Genomic DNA, 21,480 nt, shown 5'->3' on the forward strand with positions numbered 1-21,480 from the left:
GATTTTCTTTTCTCTCCCTGTACAAATAAGCTATTAACATGCAGTCATAGCTAGTTGCCATTCCACATACTTTCTATTGGATGTTACAGGCTGGAGAGTAGCCAGGTGGCAGTACAAATACAGGATGCAATTTGTAAGAAGCACTGGGAGTAACCCAGGGTTTAATCTGTAATAACAGAGGTGCTGGGGCTCAAGTCATTTTTTTACGTTCATAACTAATGCAGCAAGCCCAGAGGTGCTGGGGCTATGAACTGCCAAGCACAGAGGTGCCGAGGCTCAGCACCTTTTGGCCTAAATTCAGTGGGGATTGCCACAATTTATCTGTAGAGCATTAATCTGGCCCTCAGAGCTCTACTCTAATCTCCGCCACATGAGATCTTTGGCTTGCTTCTCCGCTCCCACTACTATAAACCAAGACTAACTTCACTGAAATCAGTGGAAACGACTTTGGCTTAAAAGCAGCGTGACTGGAGCATCAGGCCCATTAGCCTCTGATACTGCTTCTTTCTATAAGCACAATTTCCCCCAAAATGATATGACAGGCAGAGAGACTCTCATCCCCATAACCACAAGGAGGAAGATTGTTTGGGTGGAGGGATGGGGCTTGGAGCACCCACATCATCAACCCAGAAGCTCCTATCTAAGTTAGGGCCATGGGGACAGTTCTAGGGTTTGGACCAATTATTGCTCTCACCCTCAGCCACTCCTGGATGGACCCAATCCTGCCACCGCCCCTACCCCTGTGCCCAACCAGCGGGGCCCAATCCTGCCACCATCCCAACCCGTGTGCCCAGCCAGCGGGGGCCCAATCCTGCCACCACCCCTGTCCCTGTGCCCTGACAGCGGGGCCCAATCCTGCCACTGCCCCTGCTTCTGTGCCCAACCAGCGGGGCCCAATCCTGCCACCATCCCAACCCGTGTGCCCAGCCAGCGGGGGCCCAATCCTGCCACCACCCCTGTCCCTGCGCCCTGACAGCGGGGCCCAATCCTGCCACCGCCCCTGTGTCCTGCCAGCGGGGCCCAATCCTGCCACCGCCCCTACCCCTGTGCCCAGCCAGCGGGGTCCAATCCTGCCACCGCCCCTACCCGTGTGCCCAGGCAGCGGGGCCCAATCCTGCCACCGCCCCTACCCATGTGCCCAGGCAGCGGGGCTCAGACCTGCCACCGCCCCCCCTGAGCTACCCCCGGTTCCCTGCCCGCCGCGGGGCTGAGCCCGGCCCCGCCTCCTCCCCGCGCTCGCGGGCTGCGGCGCAAGGTCCCGAGACCCGAGCGCGCTGGCTGGGGAGGGGGAGGCGCCGCCGCGGCCCCACTCGGCGGTAGGGAGCCGCGAGCCAGACAAAGAGCGGGAGCGGGGCGGGGAGCCGGGCGCTGCAGCTGCCGGCCGGGGCTTGCCTCGCTGCTGCCGGCGCCTCGGGCCGCCGGGGGCAGGCGCGAGCAGGAAGCAAAGCGAAAGGAGCGGGGCGGGCTGCGTGCCGGGCGCTCCGGGCGCCCCCTGTCCGGCCCGGCCCGACCCGGCCCGCGCTCGCCATGGCCATCGCCCACATCGCCACCGAGTACGTCTTCTCCGACTTCCTGCTGAAGGAGCCCTCCGAGCCCAAGTACAAGGGGCTGCGGCTGGAGCTGGCGCTGGACAAGCTCGTCACCTGCATCGCCGTGGGGCTGCCCCTGCTGCTCATCTCGCTGGCCTTCGCGCAGGAGATCTCCATAGGTAACCGCGCCCCGCGCCGGGCCAGCCCGCAGCCTGGCGCCTTGCCACGGTCCCGGCCGGGCAGCCCCGCCGCGGCTTCCCGACCCGCGCACGCCTCGCCCTGCGGAGCGGCTGGGCGGAGCCCGGCTGCATTGTCAGGGCTGCGGGAGCTTGCTCGGCCCTTCGGAAACTCGTGTCTGTGTGTGGACAGCTCTGGCTTAGGCTGGGTCTGATGGTCCTGCTGACCTGGAGCTCAGCACCAAGCCACTTGCCTTTCTTCCCGTCTGCAGCAGATTTGGGTTTATCTTTATATTAAGGGGCGAGTCACACAGGTCAGCAGAGAATCTGAGCTGGCAGCAGAAAATGGGGCTCCTAGTTGGACAAGAATTCTTTACTCTTGCTAGGAACCCATCACTGGATTTGGGGGAATAATGTTAGTCAGTCAGTTCGTCTTTCCTGGCGCACTGCACGCGCTGGAGATGTCTAACTAATAATAAGGAAGAGCTGAGTTTATTTCATACAAATTGTATCCAGCGCCATAGATTCGCTGGTCAGAGTAAACACGCGCTGTATAAAATTAAAGTATCCTTCCCAAGGAAATAACAGGAGAGAGAAACCAAAAACATCTGTGTATCACAATAGGGAACTGAGCAGTTTCTTTGTTACTGACTGCACCAAGATGTGAGACTGTTCAGGGAGCATGGGAGAAGAATGTATCTGAATAATTAAAACTAATAGTTTGGCTTTGATGTAAACAGGTGTGGATGACTACAGGTGCACTGCACTTCAGGCTTAAGAAAATGCTGATAGAAATGTCATTTTTAAGGAATATGGTGAAATTTTTGGCTTGTCAGCCTTTGCATTGTTCCATTAAAATACTCAGTTTTCCACTTCCTAGACTGATACGTTTTTGTCACTCAGAAGGACTGAAGGTTACATATGGTTACAAAAGGGAAGCAGCGAATGATTCTGACAAAGATTTGGGGGTTGTGGTGGATAATCAGCTGAACATGTGATGGTGTGACCAAAAGAGCTAATGCAATTCTGGGATGCCTAAATAGGGGAATCTCAAGCAGGAGAAGAGAGGTTATTAAATCTCTGTATTTGGCACTGGTGCAAGCACTGCTGGAATACTGTGTCCAGTTCTGGTATGCACAATTTCAGAAGGATATTGATAAATTGGAGAGTGTTCAGAGAAGAGTCACAAGACTGATTAAAGGATTATGAAACATGCCTCATAGTGATAGACTCAAGGACCTCAGTCTATTTAGCTTAACAAAAAAAGATTAAGAAGTGACTTGGTTATAGACTGTAAGGGTATGTCTACACTTACCGCGTGGGTCGACGCGGTGAGTTCGACTTCTCGGAGTTCGAACTATCGCGTCTAATCTAGACGCGATAGTTCGAACTCCCCGCGCGCTCCGGTCGACTCCGGAACTCCACCACTGCAAATGGCGGTGGCAGAGTCGACCTTGGAGCCGCGGACTTCGATCCCATGGTGTCTGGACGGGTAAGTAGTTCGAACTAGGGTACTTGGAGTTCAGCTACGCTATTCGCGTAGCTGAACTTGCGTACCCTAGTTCGACCCCCGCCCTTAGTGTAGACCAGGCCTAAGTATCTACATGGGGAACAAATAGTTAATAATGGGCACTTCAGTCTAGCAGAGAAAGGTAGAGCATGATCCAATAGTTGGAAGTTGCAGCTAGACGAATTCAGACTGGGTATAAGGCATATCTTTTTAATGGTGAAAGTAATTAACGATTAACAATATACTAAGGGTCGTGGTGTTTTTCTAAAAGCTTTATCTAAAAGCTATCCTCTAGGAATTATTTTGGGAAAGTTCTATGTCTGTGCGATACAGGCGGTGAGACCAGGTGATCACCGGATCCCTTCTGGCCTTGTAATCTCTGAACTAAGTACATCAATTCACATGCAAAATTCTCATTGAATTCAATAGGTGTTCCATGCATATGACGCCTGGAGATGGCCCATAATTTACACACTGACAGAGGCAGACATGGGGCTTTATTACGCTGCTGAAGAAGAAAGTTTATCTAATATTTGTGCATATCTCAGACACTTGAATGTGTGCCCATGTCTGTTTCAATAGATGACAATGTAGATAGGTTGTAATCTCTGCTCCTTTGTTTTCTTTCAGTTTAATTCAACTATAACACTTTATTGTGCTTACACTTGGGAAAAATATTGTAAATTTGATTTACAGCCTTATTAATGCTCCCTGTTGGACTTTGGTAAACTGTCATGGGTATTTTTATGACCTTCAGTACTGTGGTATCTGTGGTATAAATCATAGAACTGGAAGGGACCTCGAGAGGTCATCTAGTCCAGTTGCCTGAACTCAAGGCAGGACTAAGTATTATCTATACCATCCCTGACAGGTGTTTGTCCAACCTGCTCTTAAAAATCCCCAATGATGGAGATTGCACAACTGCCGTAGGCAATTTATTCCAGTGCTTAACCACTCTGACAGTTAAGAAGTTTTTCCTAATGTCCAACCTAAACCACCCTGGCCCCAATTTAAGCCCATTGCTTCTTGTCCTCTCCTCAGAGGTTAAGAACAATTCTTCTCCCTCTTCCTTGGAACAACGTTTTATGTACTTGAAAACTGTTATCATGTCCCCTTTTCTCTTCTCCAGACTAAACAAACCCATTTTTTTTCAATCTTCCCTCATAGGTCATGTTTTCTAGACCTTTAATCATTTTTTTTGCTCTTCACTGGACTCTCCACACTCTTTAATGTATTTATCCTCACAACTCCCCTCTGAGGCAGGGAAGTGCTAATATCCCCATTTTACAGAAAGCCTCTCTGTGCATCAGTTCCCTAAGGCCCAGATCCTCAAAGGTATTTAGGCACTTAACTCCCATTAAAATCAATGGTAGTTTGGTGCTTATTTACCTTTGAGGATCTGAGCCTTAAGTGGCTTACCCAAGGTCTGTGATGGAGCAGGGAAGCTGGGTCTCCCAAGATCTATGCTAGCACCTTAACCACGGGACCATTGTCTCTTATGTTTCATCCTAATCTGTGACTCTCCATACTTTCATTGTCTGTCATTAATGTAATATTCTTCTAAAAGATTGTAGAAGTTCAGTGCACTGAAGTAACTGCCACCTCTTTTTTAACAACACACTCTCTGCTATCGATTTCTACAGGCACCATGTTACTCTTCTCATCGAATGAAATGTTGTTTAGATTGATGAAAGGGCAACAGATATGTAATCTATTCATTTATAATACTTGGCTCTGAAGGGCTAGATTGTGCCTTTATAATTCAGTCCTGAGTAGGTACATAGAGCTGTACTAATGGGAGCTCAGCAAGGGATTTCACCGTGAGGAGACACAATCCATCCCTGAACTTCCAGATAAACATGCTATCCCTAGTCCTGTGCTTAGCCTGCTCTAGTCCTTCCTCCTTCTTCTCTTCCTTTGAGGAGATTTCTCTTCCTGGGGTGTGCACAGAGGGATCAGTCTCTCTTGTCCCTCAAATGCAGTGACTATGGCTGGCCATTGGCAGGGCTTCATTGGGGAAAGGTTTTGTGCCTCCACCAGCAGCCCCCCACAAGGGCAAGTTGCAATCTGGTCTTAAGCAAAGCTGATAATTGGACAAACTTGTGTTCAGTCACTGGTAACAGTTGAAGGCCTGATCCTGCAAATGCACATGTGAGTAACTTTACTCCTGTGAGTAGTCCCACTGAAAGTCAGTGGACCCACTCACAGTACTAAGCACTCTGCCCCTAGGCTTTAGTCACTATAATGTCCTAAGTGGGCCATAAGCCTGAGCCTTCCAGAAAGTCACTTTAGGCTTTAGTGCGAAAGGACTAGCAATTCTGTCTGTTTTTAGAACTAGAATTCACCAAATTAAATTAATAGGCAGCAGGTTTAAAACAAAAGGAAGTATTTCTTCACACAATGCACAGTTAACTCTTTTTTCCAGAGGATGTTGTAAAGGTGATGTCATAGGTTTATTCCCCACTTTGAACTTTAGCGTTCACAAGATGGGGACCTGCATGGACTCCTCTAAACTAAAATCCTAGTTTAGATCTGGTAAAGCTGCCACCAACCAAAAATATAGTGTTTTGGTACACTTTCCATTCCTCCCAAACCTTCCCTGGGAACACAGATCCAAGCTCCTTGAATCGTAACACAAAGGGAAATAATCCATTCCCCCCTCCCCTCTCCAAGTCCTTAGGAGAGATACCTGGATTCAAATTCCTTGAATCAAAGAAAGAGGGATTCACTTTTCCCCCTCCCCTTCCCCTGAAAATCCAAACAAGGGAAGAAATCAATCAAGTTCTAAAAAGAAAAGATTTTATTAAAAGAAAGAAAGAAAGTACATTATCTCTGTAATACCAGGATGGAACAATACAGGGTCTAACTTATAAAAACTGGAGAGACTTCCCCTCCCTCCTCTTCAGAATAATCAAAGTAACAGCAACAGAAATAAAGATATTTCTCCAGCAAACACACAATTGCAAATGCAGAAATTAAATTATAAGACTAATTCGCCTTTGTAATACTCACTATACTGAATAGAAGAAAATACTTCAGGAAACTTTGGAGAACTTGAAGAATATGTCTGGCCTCCCTTAAATCCAAGAGAGAACGAACTCAAAACAAAGAACACAGACAAAGGCTTCCCTCCACAGAGATTTGAAATTATCTTGTCCCTTGATTGGTCCTCTGGTCAGGTGTTCATCAGGTTACTGAGCTTGTTAACCCTTTACAGGTAAAAGAGACTTTAACCCTTAACTATCTGTTTATGACAGGTGAAGACTATAATAGGGCTCAAAAAAGAACAAGATAAGTTCATGGAGGATAATTCATCAATGGCTATTAGCCAGGATGGGCAGGGATGGTGTCTCTAGACTCTGTTTTCCAGAAGCTGGGAATGGGCAACAGGGGATGGATCACTTGATGATCGCTTGTTCTATTCATTTCCTTTGAAGCACCTGGCATTGGCCACTGTCAGAAGACAGGATACTGGGCTAGATGGACCTTTGGTCTGACCCAGTATGGTCATTCTTATGTTCTTTTCTCTGGTATAGCCCAGGTCTACATTTAAAATTTAGTTCGACTTAGATCTCTTAGAGGTGTGAAAAATTCATACCACATAGCCCTTAATTAAGCCAACCTAGACCCTGGTGTAGCCACGGCTAGGTCAACAGAACAATTCTTCCAGTAACCTAGCTGCCACTACACTGAGAGGTGGTTTACTACAGCGATGGAAAGCCCCTTTCCATTGATGTAGAAAGTGTCTACGCTATATAGTGCTGCAGCAGCAGAGCTGCAGCTATGTAGCTGTAGCACCATGAGTGGCAGGTAGGCCAGGGAAGGTTAAGTCCTGGCGCAGCTGCTGCCGACCCGCCGCTGGACACCTGGGCTACGGTGGCCCTTCCCCTTTCCCCAGGCCCCCACCGTCTGCTGCTGCCTGCCTGCCACTGCTCGCCTCGTCCCTCCTCCTTGGAGGTGGGGGAGTGAGGAGAGAACGCAGTGAGCCAGCGGTGGGTGGAGCAAGGGTCTGGCGGGTGGGAGTGAGGTGGCTCGCTCGACCGTGTGCTTGGGCTGGCCAGGTGCAGGGGGGGCGGGGGCAGGGGCAGCAGCTTGGCCTGGTGCTCAGTGGGGGTGGGGCCTAGCCCGTCCGGGGGGGCGGCTCAGCTCAGCATCCCAGCTTGGGGGGGGAGGGGGACAGCGGCTTGGCCCGATGCTTGGCGGGGCCGGCACTTGGCCCATCGGGGTGCGGGGGCAGCTCAGCCTGGCATTCGGCCAATCCAGGGGGCGGCTCAGCCTAGTGGCTTGAGGGGGCCAGCAGCTGGGGGGAGGGGCCGGCGGCATGACTTGGACCAGACTGGCACTGGGGTTGGTGGCCTGGCATGGCTGGGGTGGGCAGGCCACAGGACTCCTCAGTCCGGGGGGACCCTCAGGGCTCCTCCTATTATGGGGTGGGGTTGGGGCTCTGGCATATGGGAGGGTGGGGCTTTGGGTGGAAGGGGCGTGGCCAGCGGGTTAGCTTCCCCAAACTGGGGCTTCACCCTCTGCCAATGTGTAGCACCCATAGTGTAGAGATGGCCTGGTATCAGTTGACAAGTGTATTTAGTAAATTCAGGTCAAATTTCTTCAGAAAATACTGACTTCAGTGGGAAATCGTATTATCTGAGAATATTAATCTGGCTCCTGCATTACAAAGGCCAAGATTTCTGATTGTCTCACAGATTTCCCAGAACTAGAGAACCTGCATCATAAGAAAATTTTATGTATTGTTTATTTGAAGTTTGAAATGGACAGAACAAGGCAGCTCACAAACATGCTTCATGGGTCCATATTTTTCAACTTCCTTTTCAAGAATATTTGTGATAATTTTCTGCTTCTTCATTCATAGAATCATAGAATATTAGGGTTGCAAGAGACCTCAGGTGGTCATCTAGTCCAACCCCCTGCTCAAAGCAGGACCAACACCAACTAAATCATCCCAGCCAGGGCTTTGTCAAGCCGGGCCTTAAAAACCTCTAAGGATGGAGATTCCACCACCTCCCCAGGTAACCCATTCCAGTGCTTCACCACCTTCCTAGTGAAATAGTGTTTCCTATAAGCCAATCTAGACCTCCCACACAGCAACTTGAGACCATTGCGTCTTGTTCTGTCATCTGCCACCACTGAGAACAGCCTAGCTCCATCCTCTTTGGAACCCCCCTTCAGGTAGCTATCAAATCCCCCCTCATTCTTCTCTTCTGCAGACTAAATAACCCCAGTTCCTTCAGCCTCCCCTCATAAGTCATGTGCCCCAGCCCCCTAATCATTTTTGCTGCCCTCCGCTGGACTCTCTCCAATTTGTCCACATCCCTTCTGTAATGGGGGGACCAAAACTGGATGCAGTACTCCAGGTGTGGCCTCACCAGTGCTGAATAGAGGGGAATAATCACTTCTCTCGATCTGCTGGCAATGCTCCCACTAATACAGCCCAATATGCCATTGGCCTTCTTGGCAACAAGCGCACACTGCTGACTCATATCCAGCTTCTCATCCACTGTAACCCCTAGGTCCTTTTCTGCAGAACTGTTGCTTAGCCAGTCGGTTCCCAGCCTGTTGCGATGCATGGGATTCTTCCGTCCTAAGTGCAGGACTCTTCACTTGTCCTTGTTGAACCTCATCAGATTTCTTTTGGCCCAATCCTCCAAAAGAGTCTAGGTCGCTCTGGACCCTATCCCTACCCTCCAGCATATCTACCTCTCCCCACAGCTTAGTGTCATCTGCGAACTTGTTGAGGGTGCAATTCACCCCATCATTCAGATCATTAATAAAGATGTTGAACAAAACCGGCCCCTGGACTGACCCCCTGGGGCACTCTGCTTGATACCGGCTGCCAACTAGACATCGAGCCATTGATCACTACCCGTTGAGCCCAACAATCTAGCCAGCTTTTTATCCACCTTGTAGTCCATTAATCCAATCCATACTTCTTTAACTTGCTGGCAAGAATACTGTGGGAGACTGTATCAAAAGCTTTGCTAAAGTCAAGATAGATCACATCCACCACTTTCCCCATATCTACAGAGCCAGTTATCTCATCATAGAAGGCAATCAGGTTGGTCAGGCATGACTTTCCCTTGGTGAATCCATGATGACTGTTTCTGATCACCTGCCTCTCCTCCAAGTGTTTCAAAATGGATTCCTTCAGGACCTGCTCCATGATTTTGCTGGGGACTGAAGTGAGGCTGACCAGTCTATAGTTCCCCGGGTTCTCCTCCTTCCCTTTTAAAAATATGGGCACTATATTTGCCTTTTTCCAATCATCCGGGATCTCCCCCGTTCGCCACAAATTTTCAAAGATAATGGCCAATGGCTCTTCAATCACATCAGCCAACTCCCTCAGCACCCTTGGATGCATTAGATCTGGACCCATGGACTTGTGCATGTCCAGCTTTTCTAAATAGTACTTAACCTGTTCTTTCACCACTGAGGGCTGCTTACCTCCTCCCCATGCTGTGTTGCCTAGTGCAGCAGTCTGGGAGCTGACCTTGTCTGTGAAGACCGACCAAAAAAAGCATTGAATATTTCAGCTTTTTCCACATCATCTGTCACTATGTTGCCTCCCCCATTCAGTAAGGGTCCCACACTTTCCCAGACCACCTTCTTGTTGCTAACATACCTGTAGAAACCCTTCTTGTTACCCTTCACATCCTTTGCTAGCTGCAGCTCCAGTCATCCCTTGGCCTTCCTGATTACACCCCTGCATGCTCTAGAAATATTTTTATACTCCTCCCTAGTCATCTGTCCAAATTTCCAGTTCTTGTAAGCTTCCTATTTGAGTTTAAGCTCACTGAAGATTTCACCGTTAAGCCACGCAGGTCACTTGCCTTATTTGTTATGCTTTCCGCACATAGGGATGGTTTGTTCCTGTGCCCTCAATAAGGCTTCTTTAAAATACAGCCAGCTCTCCTGGACTCCTTCCTGCCTCATATTAACCTCCCATAGGATCCTGCCTATCAGCTCCCTAAGGGAGTCTAAGTCTGCTTTTCTGAAGTCCAGGGTCCGTATTTTGCTACTCTCCTTTCTTTCTTTTGTCAGGATCCTGAACTCAACCATCTCATGGTTATTGCTGCCTAGGTTGCCACCCACTTCTATTTCCCCACCAATTCTTCCCTGTTTGTAAGCAGCAGGTCAAGAGTATCATGGCCCCTAATTGGTTCCTCCAGCATTTGTACCAGGAAGTTGTTCCCAACACTCTCCAAAAACTTCCTGGATTGTCTGTGCACTGCTGTATTGCTCTCCCAGCAGATGTCAGGGTGATTGAAGTCCCCCATTAGAACCAGAACCTGTGACCTGGAAACTTCAGTTAGTTGTCTGAAGAAAGCCTCGTCTACCTCATCCTTCTGATCCGGTGGTCTATAGCACACGCCCACCACAACATCACCCTTGTTGCTCTAATGTCTAAACTTAACCCAAAGACTCTCAGCAGGCTTTTCTCCAGTTTCATACTTGCATACAATGCAACTCCTCCATCTTTCCTCCCATATCTGTCCTTCCTGAACAGTTTATACCCATCCATGACAGTGCTCCAGTCACGTAAACTTCCCTCGCCAAGTTTCTGTTGTTCCAATCACATTATAGTTCCTTGATTGTGCCAGGACTTCCAATTCTTCCTGCTTGTTTCCCAGGCTTCTTGCGTTCATGTACATGCACCTAAGATAACTAGCCGATTGCCCTACTTTCTCAGTATGAATCAGGAAGCTTCCCGTCTTGTACCCTCCTCCTTGTGTTTGCTCCCGGTATCCCATTTCCCTACTTACCTCTGGGCTTAGGTCACCATCCCCCAGCAAACCTAGTTTAAAGCCCTCCTCACTAGGTTAGCAGGTCTGCCTGCGAAGATGCTCTTCCCTCTCTTCGTTAGGTGGATCCCATCTCTTCCTAGCAATCCCTTTCCCAGAACAAAATCCCATGGTCGAAGAATCTAAAGCCCTCTCTCCGACACCACCTCTGTAACTACGCATTCACCTCCAGAATTCGACGGTCCCTACCTGGGCCTTTTCCTTCAATAGGGAGGATAGATGAGAACATGACTTGTACCTCAAACTCCTTTATCTTTCTTCCCATTCTTGCTATTTTAACAGCAGATTCTTTTAATTTCCAAGAAATGACTGAGGGGCTTTCCAAGTCCTAAGGATAACATTAACTTACAGTTTACAAAGTATGTAGTTTTTGGTTACAAAATGTGTGGCAGAGTATGCTTAAGTATTATTATCCACCTCTGCAGATTAGGAAACTGCATCAGAGAAAAGGTTTATTCCAAAAGTAGCCTGTATCAGTGGGTGCCTCAGTTCTGGATCTCCAGCTTTAGACTTCTTGAGCATAAATTTCCTCAGAGGTTTTTAAGGTCAGGCTTGACTGGGATGATTTAGTTGAAAATTGGTCCTGCTTTGAGCCAGGGGTTGGACTAGGTGACCTCCTGAGATCCCTTTCAACCCTGATATTCTGTGATTCTAAGTGTTGAGCAACCACAGCTCAATCTGTTATCAATGAGAGCCTGAATTAGACTTTGAATTCAATGGCGAGCCTCTGCAGAAATTGAAGTATTGGGGAATGTACTCATGGTGCTCACTTGCGTTGCCTAGCAGGTGGACTGCCATACTCTGTTCCAGTTGCAGCTCTTCCAGTCTGTGTGGCTTTATTCCTAAGTATAATGAGTTGCAATAATCAAGAAGTCATAAACACAGGAGTTACAGTCACCATGACTAAGTCTGAGTCTGATAGGGTGAGGCAAAGTTTTCTTACCAGTCACAGATTGAAGAGAGATGTACCTGTTCCTGAAATCCATTTATTCATGCTTTTCCTGGTTTTAAACACTTTGAGGGACATCCTGCTCATCTCCTATTTCAAGGGGGGGACCCCTTTCAGGAGATTGCGTAGGAGTTGGGTATAGGTGGGATGGAGGATTTGCCACTACATAGATTCTCCTGCTCCTCTTCTCATGCAGAGAGAACTCTAGGATGGTAGAGTCTACTTCAGTCATTAGGCTGGAGTAGTGGCTACAGATCAATTCCCCTCCTGGTCTGCAGTCTCTGGGGAAGAATTCCTTTTCTTCATTCCTTCCATGCAGAGAACCCCAGTGCACAAAACAGTTGCACAGGATGATTGCTGGAGAGAGTAGTCCCACAATGGCTGGTCCTGCTGAAATTAGTGGCAAAACTCTCATCTACTTCAGTGGAAAAATGATTTGGCCCCAAGCACACAAACGTATATAAAATACATCCCTCAGTGTGAAAATAATTTGAATAGATAATAATTGAAATTATAAAACTACACGGACAATGCAAACATTAGCTTGATCACCAAAATTCTATGTCCAGGTGATATTGATCCTTGGAATTCTAAGAATCCAAAGGAAACATGTGGCTTTTGATTCTCTGAATGGAAGAATTCTGTTTTTAAATGAACCATTTTATAATACAAGGGTTCTCTAATATGGTGATACTGCATGGTATCATAACCTGTTGGTGTGTTAATATTGAGCAGTTGTCACAGCTACCTTCCCAAGTCTTATTCCTTAAGTAACTGAAGTTACTTAATTGAATGAACGGAACTGTTTTAATATTGAATTTCTCGGAAGGAACATAATTCTGTGAGCACTCATCTAGGAAAACTAGTACTGGATTCAGATGTTCCCTTCTGCGGCTATACTTGGATTGTTTAAAAATTCAGTGCTGCCAAAATGGGAGACGATGGTAAGATCCTATTTCAGCTCTGCAGAAGAGTAATAGAATATTTAAAATAGATGGAAAGGATTAGCTAGCTGTGAAAGCAATGCCAGTGACGAGTCAGAACATGAAAATAGCTATACAGGAGGGTACAGGAATTGCTTTTCAAAGGAGTCTGAGTGTTATGCAGTCATAGGAATTGCCCTCCATGCTGAGTGCCCTCCATATCCTCAAAGCAGAAGACTCCCAGAGTGAAGGTGGCCAGTTGAGCTCTTGCTGAATGATGCCTTCAGTTAATTAGCCCTGAACAGTGCTTTGGTCAGTGAGTTTTACATGGAATGCAGGGGAGAGAATGGTATGAGAACACCTCATCTCTGTGCTGATGCAGCTTTTTTGAGTAATCAACTTGCCAAGTGAAGACTCAGATGCATCCCATTCAAACTTTGCTGGGTGGACAGTGGAAAATGGCCTCCCATCTACGCTTCACTCCAGGCTGGCCTGCAGCAATGTGAGTGGGAAGGAGAAAGGGTGCTGCTGCTAAGGGATAAGCTTAACCTTTGCCCACCTACTGGGTCTCAGTAGTGCTCAGTAGTTGGCCTCTGTGCTGATATAGAAAAGCCACTTCAATAGTAACACCTGAAGATGGCAGGGGAAATGCAAGGCAAGGCAGACACAAATGAGTTTAAAGCCCAGCTGCTAATCCCCTGATGCCCTCATGGAAAGAAAGCATTTCCCATGAGATTATCCCTGTGAGCAGAATGTTTAAAATACAGTAATTAATCACGGTTTACTGTGGGAGTTGGTAAGTGTAAAGAATACAAGCAAAATAAGCAATAAGCTAGAGAGAGGAGGAAAAATTTCTGCCTCATTACCTCAGTACTTGGGAGCTGAGGCTTTAAAGTTTCAGCCAGTGGTTGTACATGGGTCATATAGTACTGGTCGCAATTAATATTCTGATCTTTGTAATATAAAAGAAATATGTATAATAAGAAATACCTTGAAAACCTTTTCTAGATACCCAAAAAGAGGCACATGAAGAGGTAGACAAAATAATGCAAATAACCCATATACGATCTTGCTGTAGATGTGGGTTAAACCCTGATTGTGTTTGCTTGGTAGCCATGGTAGGAGCAAATATACCTACCCACAATCAAATCCACACACACACTCAGCTGTCAAAACCAAGAGTACAACACAGTAAATTCCCTTCTCTTCTGTTTATGTTCTTGTACCGTGCCCATGACAAGTGCTAAATTGTTCCTTGCCCCTAAAGGTAATAATTGGAGATATACCAGTCTCCTAGAACTGGAAGGGACCTTGAAAGGTCATTGAGTCCAGCCCTCTGCCTTCACTAGCAGGACCAATTTTTTGCCCCTGATCCCTAAGTGGCCTTCTCAAGGATTGAACTCACAACCCTGGGTTTAGCAGGCTAATGCTCAAACCACTGAGCTATCCCTCCCCACTAGGGCTGTATAAGGATTTGGGGTGTGTGGCTGAATGTGAATGAAGCCGTGTCCCACATAGTACCCTTCACAGGCCAGACACCAGTTACTGTGCTCAGGGTGTAATGCTCTCCACGAAGCAGGCTGAGGGCAGAGCTTATCCTTCATGTGGTGAGGGAATAAATGGCACATTGTGCATCCTGCAAGAAGGTATAGCAGCCACTGCTATGACCCATGATTCTCTGGTGTCCCTGGAGGCACTGTGCCAGAATAAATACCTTTAGGTTCTCTTGGTAGGGCAGTGCAACTCTTCACCCTTCCTATTACGGAGCTATGCCTTTAAGCATAATCTAGCCCAAAGTGTGTAAATATGCCCCTGGTTTTTTTTATCCAAGTTACTCACGCTTCTAAACAAAGATGCGACTTAAGCCCTAAAAAAGGGGAGAAAGCAATTCTAGGACCAACCTATTAGACATGCACTAAGAAACAATTCGGTCTCTGGACTGGGTTAGGCTGTTTTTCCTACAGTCACTCACATCTGTCGTCCTAGCACACAAGGAGGCCATTAATGAAGCCACAACTTTGTCTTGTTAAAATCGATCTTGTGATTTCTGAGAAGGCCAGAGTCTGTAATTAAATTTGACATCAGTGGGCTAATGTGCATGTACTACTGCAGTTGCCTACTATGAATGCTGAAAAAGCACTGTAAACACTACTGCTGAATCTGACGTTCACAATACATGTGTTAATGGATGTGGTTGGCATATCTTACAGGCAGTACAGTGGGGCCAGTATATTCTGAAAAAGAATGCCCTAGACTTTTAGACTGTGAGGAAACAAAGAAGAATTACTCACTGGTCTGTGTCTTTAGGAATATGAACAGCAACATGATGATTTATCTGTCTAGAGAAACATTTTAGACTGGAGCTGTTGTAACAGTTGATATTTCAACCATTTCAAGATTTTGTTTTTACTTATCTGAACTATAAAGTCAAGGATTTGCAGTGAAATGCAGTCTTCACCTACCATGGAGGACTGGCCAGAGAAAAATGACTGTTGGGGCAGGATTTTCATAGGATTAACAGAAGGAATTTTTAACTTTTCCCATTTCTAGCCATTAAATAACACTTCTTGATTATGTTAAAAGTTGATAAATGCTTAGTTTTAATGATTGTACTGAATTTTGATATTCGTACAACAGTAGCACCTCATAAATATCATCATCCAGGCAGATCCCAAAGAGACATAGACTCCTTGTAGATTGAGTACCACCCAGCTGATCTCAAGCTAGATCTTTAAGACCGTTTTTTAGCTCAGTGTTTGGTCTGTGTCCGTCATCATCCGCAATCTTATCACAGTATCAGAGGGGTAGCCATGTTAGTCTGGATCTGTAAAAGCAGCAAAGAGCCCTGTGGCACTTTATAGACTAACAGACGTTTTGGAGCATGAGCTTTCGTGGGTGAATACCCACTTAGTCGGATTCATGTACTTAAATGCTCAGATTTTTCCATTACAGAGCAATCCCCCTCCATAACAGTATGTGTCTAAAATGGGATACATGTGGAGAGTGAGGTGTAAGCGACAATCCATTTATCACTCAACCTTCTCCCACATTTGCATCTCTACACTGGCTCCCCTTTGCATGGCACATCTAATTTAAGACTCTCATCCTCGCCTTTATGGCTCTGCACTGCTCTTGCCTCATATAAAGTCCTCTCTCCACTCTGCCATCTAAACCAGCTTGAATGCCCTATTTGTCTCCTGTTCCCACACTGGCTTACATGTCTTTTTCCATGCTTCCCTTGTACATTGAATGACCTTTCTTCAAGCTACCTACCTCTTCCCATAAGAAGTGGTCCATAGTAAGAGGAACTCCCTGCTCCAAAACTGCCCGTTCGTCAGGGTTTCTCAGTGCATCCTGTCTGACTTATATTGTAATATCTTTGGTGCAGGGTATGTCTTTATATTGTGTTTTGTACAGTGCCTAGTACTATACCAGCATTTTTCAAAAGTAATTATTATAGTGGTTAATACTTGCTGGATGTTTTCAGAATCAAATATCTTGGTAGCTGCAGTTTGCACTGCATTTGCCTAACACACTGTTGGCACTATAAAGGTAATAATAATAATTTGCATAGATTTAGATGAAAATGTCATCTTTTATCTCAGTAATAGCTGCCTGTCTGAGAGTGTTTAAAAGGAAAGCAATTTGATTACAGTAGCACCTTGAAGTTAAGAACACCAGAGTTACAAACTGACTGGTCAACCACACACCGCATTTGGAACCGGAAGTATACAATCAGGCTGCAGCGGAGACACACACATAAAAGAGCAGCAAATACAAAAAAAAAAGGGGAAAGTTTAAAAATAAAAAAAGATTTTACAAGGTAACGAAACTGTTTCTGTGCTTATTTCATTTAAATCAAGCTGGTTAAAAGCAGCATTATTCTTCTGCATAGTAAAATTTCAAAGCTGTATTAAATCAATGTTCAGTTGTAACCTTTTGAAAGAACAACTGGAACATTTTGTTCAGAGTTACCAACAGTTCAGAGTTACAAAAAGCCTCTGTTCCCAAGGTGTTCATAACTCTGAGGTTCTCTTGTACTTACTCAGGGGGGCTCAATCTTGCCAGGTGCAGAACTGGAACTAGAAGAAATATTTTAGCATGTGATAAATATCAGCTTTCAAAAGTGCTCATAACTTGAAATACTGGTCTGTTTAGTTGGCCAAATGCCCAAATTCTTGAAAATCTAAGCCGCTGTGTCCAATTTTTTCCATGTATAAAATGAGAATAATAATATTTATCTCACAGGAATTAACTAATGTTTGGAAATACACACTGTTTACTTTTGTCCTGAAGAATCAAAGATCATAGGAGTCACTCTCCCATCCCTGAAATGCAGCTTTCTCTTGCAGCAGAATATAACCGCTGTTCTGCACCAGCAAAATTGAATAACTGTTGAATCACTCGTATGACTTCTTACAGTAGCTTGGATTTTCCTTGGGACTGTGGGTGGGGAATAGGGATTTGTGCTTCCAGATTCCTTTCCAGTATTAGGGCTATGATTTTTGAAACCTGACTAAATCCCGCTCCCCTTTGAAATCAGTGGCAAAACTCACATTAACATCAGGGAGAATAGGAGCAGACCCAAACTTATGGTTTGTATTGCAGCAGTGCTTAGAAACTAGGGATGTAAATACTGTTTAAAAAGTTAACCGTTTAAATGATTCAAAAATATTTCATTTAAACAGTTAACCGATTAAGCGGCTGGGGCCGCTCCGGCCGGGGTCGGCATGGCTGGGGCCGTTCTGGCCGGGCGGCGCTGTTCTGGCCGGGTGGCGTGGTGGGCCTGCTATGGCCGGGCAGTGTGGCTGGGGTCGGATGGCCTGCCGGCCGACCCAGGGGTTAACATTTAAAGCGGGTAAACCAATAAGACTAATGCTTACCGGTTAACCGATTAACATTTTACTTGCACACTAGAAACTCCAATCAAGGTCAGGGTCCTGTTGTGGTAAGCACTGTATACACACACCGCCAGATGGACCCATCCTATATAAATAGAGGCACAGTGAGGTAAAGTGGCTTGCCCAAAGTCAGACAGTAGATTGGTGGCAAAGCTGGTAATAGAGGCCAGGGGAAGGGATCCTCACCTCTGCTCCAGGCTCTTTAACTGGGTAAAAAGGTTGGTGCGGCATATAGGCACCCTAAAAGCCTCAGTTCCAGCAGTGAGTGGATTGCCCTAGTGCAGTTACTGAAGCGGACTGCTGTAAGGCTGCTTTCTGACAAGATCCCTTTACAAGGTCTGGTGTAGGGAGTGGGCGGAGGATGGGAGGGGCATGTTGGGACTGGGGCCTCAGCATTGTGTAAATTTCAGGCAGTTCTGCAGCCCTGAGACTTAGACTTTTATTATGCACCATAAGGTAGATTTGTACTATGTACTTAAGTTGCATGCCTTTAGGTAATTTCCTGCGTCCATGACTTTGCTGATAATTTCAGTATGATTATGAAGATCATTTTGATCACGTTCGTGCTCTCACTTTCTAGTCTGTAGTTAGCTGTAATGGATAGCATGTTGCAGCTGTCTTATGCAGTCTTTCTTTAGGATAGCCTTGTAATTGAGGTGGCTTTTTCATTGCCTTTTGCTTTGTTGTTGAGGAAAATGCTGTTGTATAATAAACATTAATTAAGTTTTCTCTCTACCTTCTCTGTGTTAAAAGTCGTGCAAATGTAATTTTGTTGATGCCAGTACATAACTTTTCTTCTACATTAGGCAAAGTGTGCTGTGATTGCAGCTTAGTATAATAAACATGATTGTTTTGCAGTGAGCTCATCCTCCCCCCGCACCTTTGTTTGTTGTATCTACCTGCAGTCCCTCATCATGTACTAACATTGTTAGTTTTGGGGGATGCTGACTTTTTAAAAAAATTACATGTGTGCGCAGAACCTACTTCAACAGGGCCTTGATCATTTATTGAGGCTTTTAGGTGCTACCCCAATATAAATAATAAAAATAACGTATTATTGGTTTTAACTTTCTTCCCCAAGATACCTTTACATTAAAAATGTTTTTGCCTGTATTGATTTAATAGGTGTTAATTTTTTGCAAAAAGTGAATTGAAAACACTGAAAATAAGCATGCAGTAGAACGTTGCTAATCTGCTCGTTTCATGGCCAAAAATGCAATCTCAGCTGAAATGAGGACTCGTATCAATAAGAATCCATAACTTTTACAAAAAATGCTACAGTATGCTTGTGTCAATTAAGTCCTAGTCCTGCAAGGTCCTGAGTGCCCTCAACTTCCACTGATGTCTCTGTCTTCATGCTTCTCTGTGACAGTACCTGGTGCACTGTTGGAACTAAATAAATACAAAGGGCTTTCATTATACCATTGAGATCAGTGGAATTACACTGGCATAAAATTGGTGTAACAGTGTGGAGAATTTGCACTAACATGTTATGAAGTATTATCAATCACTAAAATTAAACCACAAATAAATGGGAAAATACATTTTCTGACCCATATATTTTTTTTCTTTGTTTTCTTATTATGGCCTGATTCCGCAAAATGTGAATTCCCTTAACTCTCCTTGACTGTAGTGGAAATTGAAATAGCCAGTATCTCATAGGAGGCACACAGCACTTTCCCTTACTAATTCACAAAAACATAGCAATTTTGCAACGGGTCTCCCATTCGTTAATTCAAATCAACGAGGTTCTACTGCATCTGAATTATGTTCAATCACTCTCACTGATGGCACCGGCATTACGAAGGCAAACATGGCTCAGGACTATTTTAGTTATTCACCTCTTGAATGTTTGAAAGGGTCGTATTCTGCTGTTGCTTCACACACAGAACCCCCCGTTGACAGCAGCTGGAGTCTTGCTAAATAATGAGAACAGAACATAAAGCTCATTTGTTCTGTTGGATATCCAGACGATGAAGGGCACGCAAATTGCCGCACTGGCCAGCACTGTATTTCCGGGCCCATCACGGATAACAGGGGAAATGCCTGTAAAGTACAAGGCACCCTGGAGTTTTGGTAGCGCATAACTGTTGAGGGTTGTGCCAACTCTGTTAAATCCATTTAAGCTTTCTGTAAATCTGATAAATAAGTGACCTGTTTTCATGAGGGAGCCTTGCGACTGGTCAGAGCATGTTGTCATGTCACGGCAGTCTTATAAATAATGAGAACAGTGACTCACAATTAAGCTTTTTGTTCATATTGTGCTTGGAGCCCCTAACTATCTTTGGTTCACAAGGTGGCATAGTTATAATTTTAATGAATTTAGTTCTTGTTATGAAAGGGGCTCTTCTTCTTTTATAAGAACTACACTGGCATGTGGATACAAAGTCCAGGAAGCAATCTTGCAAATATTTTGTTGATTTCTTTAAGGCAATGCAGGGGCAGCATCAGCACTATTTTGGGAGGGTTGGGTAATATCCCAGCAGAAATAATGGCAGTGATTCCTTTCTTAAAATAGTCTATGCAGCTTTCAAAGATTAACTTATTCTGCCTCATTTTTACAAGTCAGTCAACTTAATTTTAAAAAAAGTTTCTCCTTAAAGACCGTATAAATGAGCAAGCCAAAATAAGAAAAATGTACAAAAGTATAAATGTTGAACAAATAGTAGGGCCACTTGGCAAAACCTGCTATGAATTCATAGTTCCTGTACAGTGCACCTGTTTTCCCATCCAGCTTATTTCTTGTGGTGATGTTCCCTTCAACAGAGCTGTGGAATGCTTCTGTGTGCAGGAGGCTATGAAAGGCTCAGTCCTGCAGAAGCCATCCTCCCAGACTTACAAGAAGTCATTCTCCAATTTGTATAATTTTAGATGATTTAGCCAGAGTTATCTTAGAATCTGGGGAGGCCCAATACTATTATTTTCTAATAGGGCACAGGAAATTTTTCCTTTTTGGAAAATTGTGCAAAAATAAGCAAACTAGTGTCCTCATCCTGTTCTGGCTTTATCCCCAGCAATATGGCTTACCAAATAATCCCATCCTTACTAGGTGCAACCTGCTGTGGGAAAGTTTAGTGGGTCATTAGAGCTGGGCCAAGTCTGAATTTGGCCCTATGACTCTGGGTCTGGCTACATTCAAGGTGGGAGGTGTGATTGCCAACTTAGGTAGACATACACGCACTAGCTCTGATCGGGCTAAAGACTAAAATTAGAAGTCTAGCTCCTGTGGCACAGGTAGCGGGAGGGTCTGTGCGAGCCTGTCCAAGACCCTAGGCACATACTCAGGTGGCTAGCCCAAACTTCTGCTGCCTGTGCCTCCATAGCTAAACCTCTAACTTTAGGGGTAACTCAATCAGAGCGAGCCTGTGTGTGTGTATGCCTGAGCTAGGAATCATGCCTGCTTAGTCCTTGCAGACTGCACCTGCTACTTCCCATTCAGTTGGATATGTTGTAACCTGCAGTGGATCTTGGGTTTCATTGATGCTCAAACTGAGGGCTACTCTACATGAGTGTGTTACGTTGGCACAGCTGCATCGGTGCAGCTGTGCCGTTGTAGCACATCTGGGGAAGACATGCTATGCTGACACGAGAGCACTATCCCATCCGCATAATTACCCCACCTATGCAAGAGGCAGATGCTACATCCGCAGAAGAGTGTCTCCCGCTGACATAGCACCT

The 21,480-nt window shown here is 45.6% G+C and overlaps 1 protein-coding gene across 2 annotated transcripts in view; it reads left to right on the plus strand.

The window, feature by feature from the left end:
• The first annotated feature begins 1,459 nt into the window (after positions 1-1,459).
• Positions 1,460-21,480, plus strand: part of PANX1 (pannexin 1) — a 45,761-nt gene continuing 25,740 nt past the window's right edge. For both annotated transcript variants that reach the window (XM_039508583.1, XM_039508652.1), the window contains exon 1: positions 1,460-1,708. In XM_039508583.1, coding sequence (XP_039364517.1) covers positions 1,528-1,708 — 181 coding nt within the window. In that variant the 5' untranslated portion in view covers positions 1,460-1,527. The remainder of the gene's footprint in view (positions 1,709-21,480) is intronic.

This window comes from Mauremys reevesii, linkage group 1 (genome assembly GCF_016161935.1).
Source record: "Mauremys reevesii isolate NIE-2019 linkage group 1, ASM1616193v1, whole genome shotgun sequence".
Classification (NCBI taxonomy): domain Eukaryota; kingdom Metazoa; phylum Chordata; order Testudines; family Geoemydidae; genus Mauremys; species Mauremys reevesii.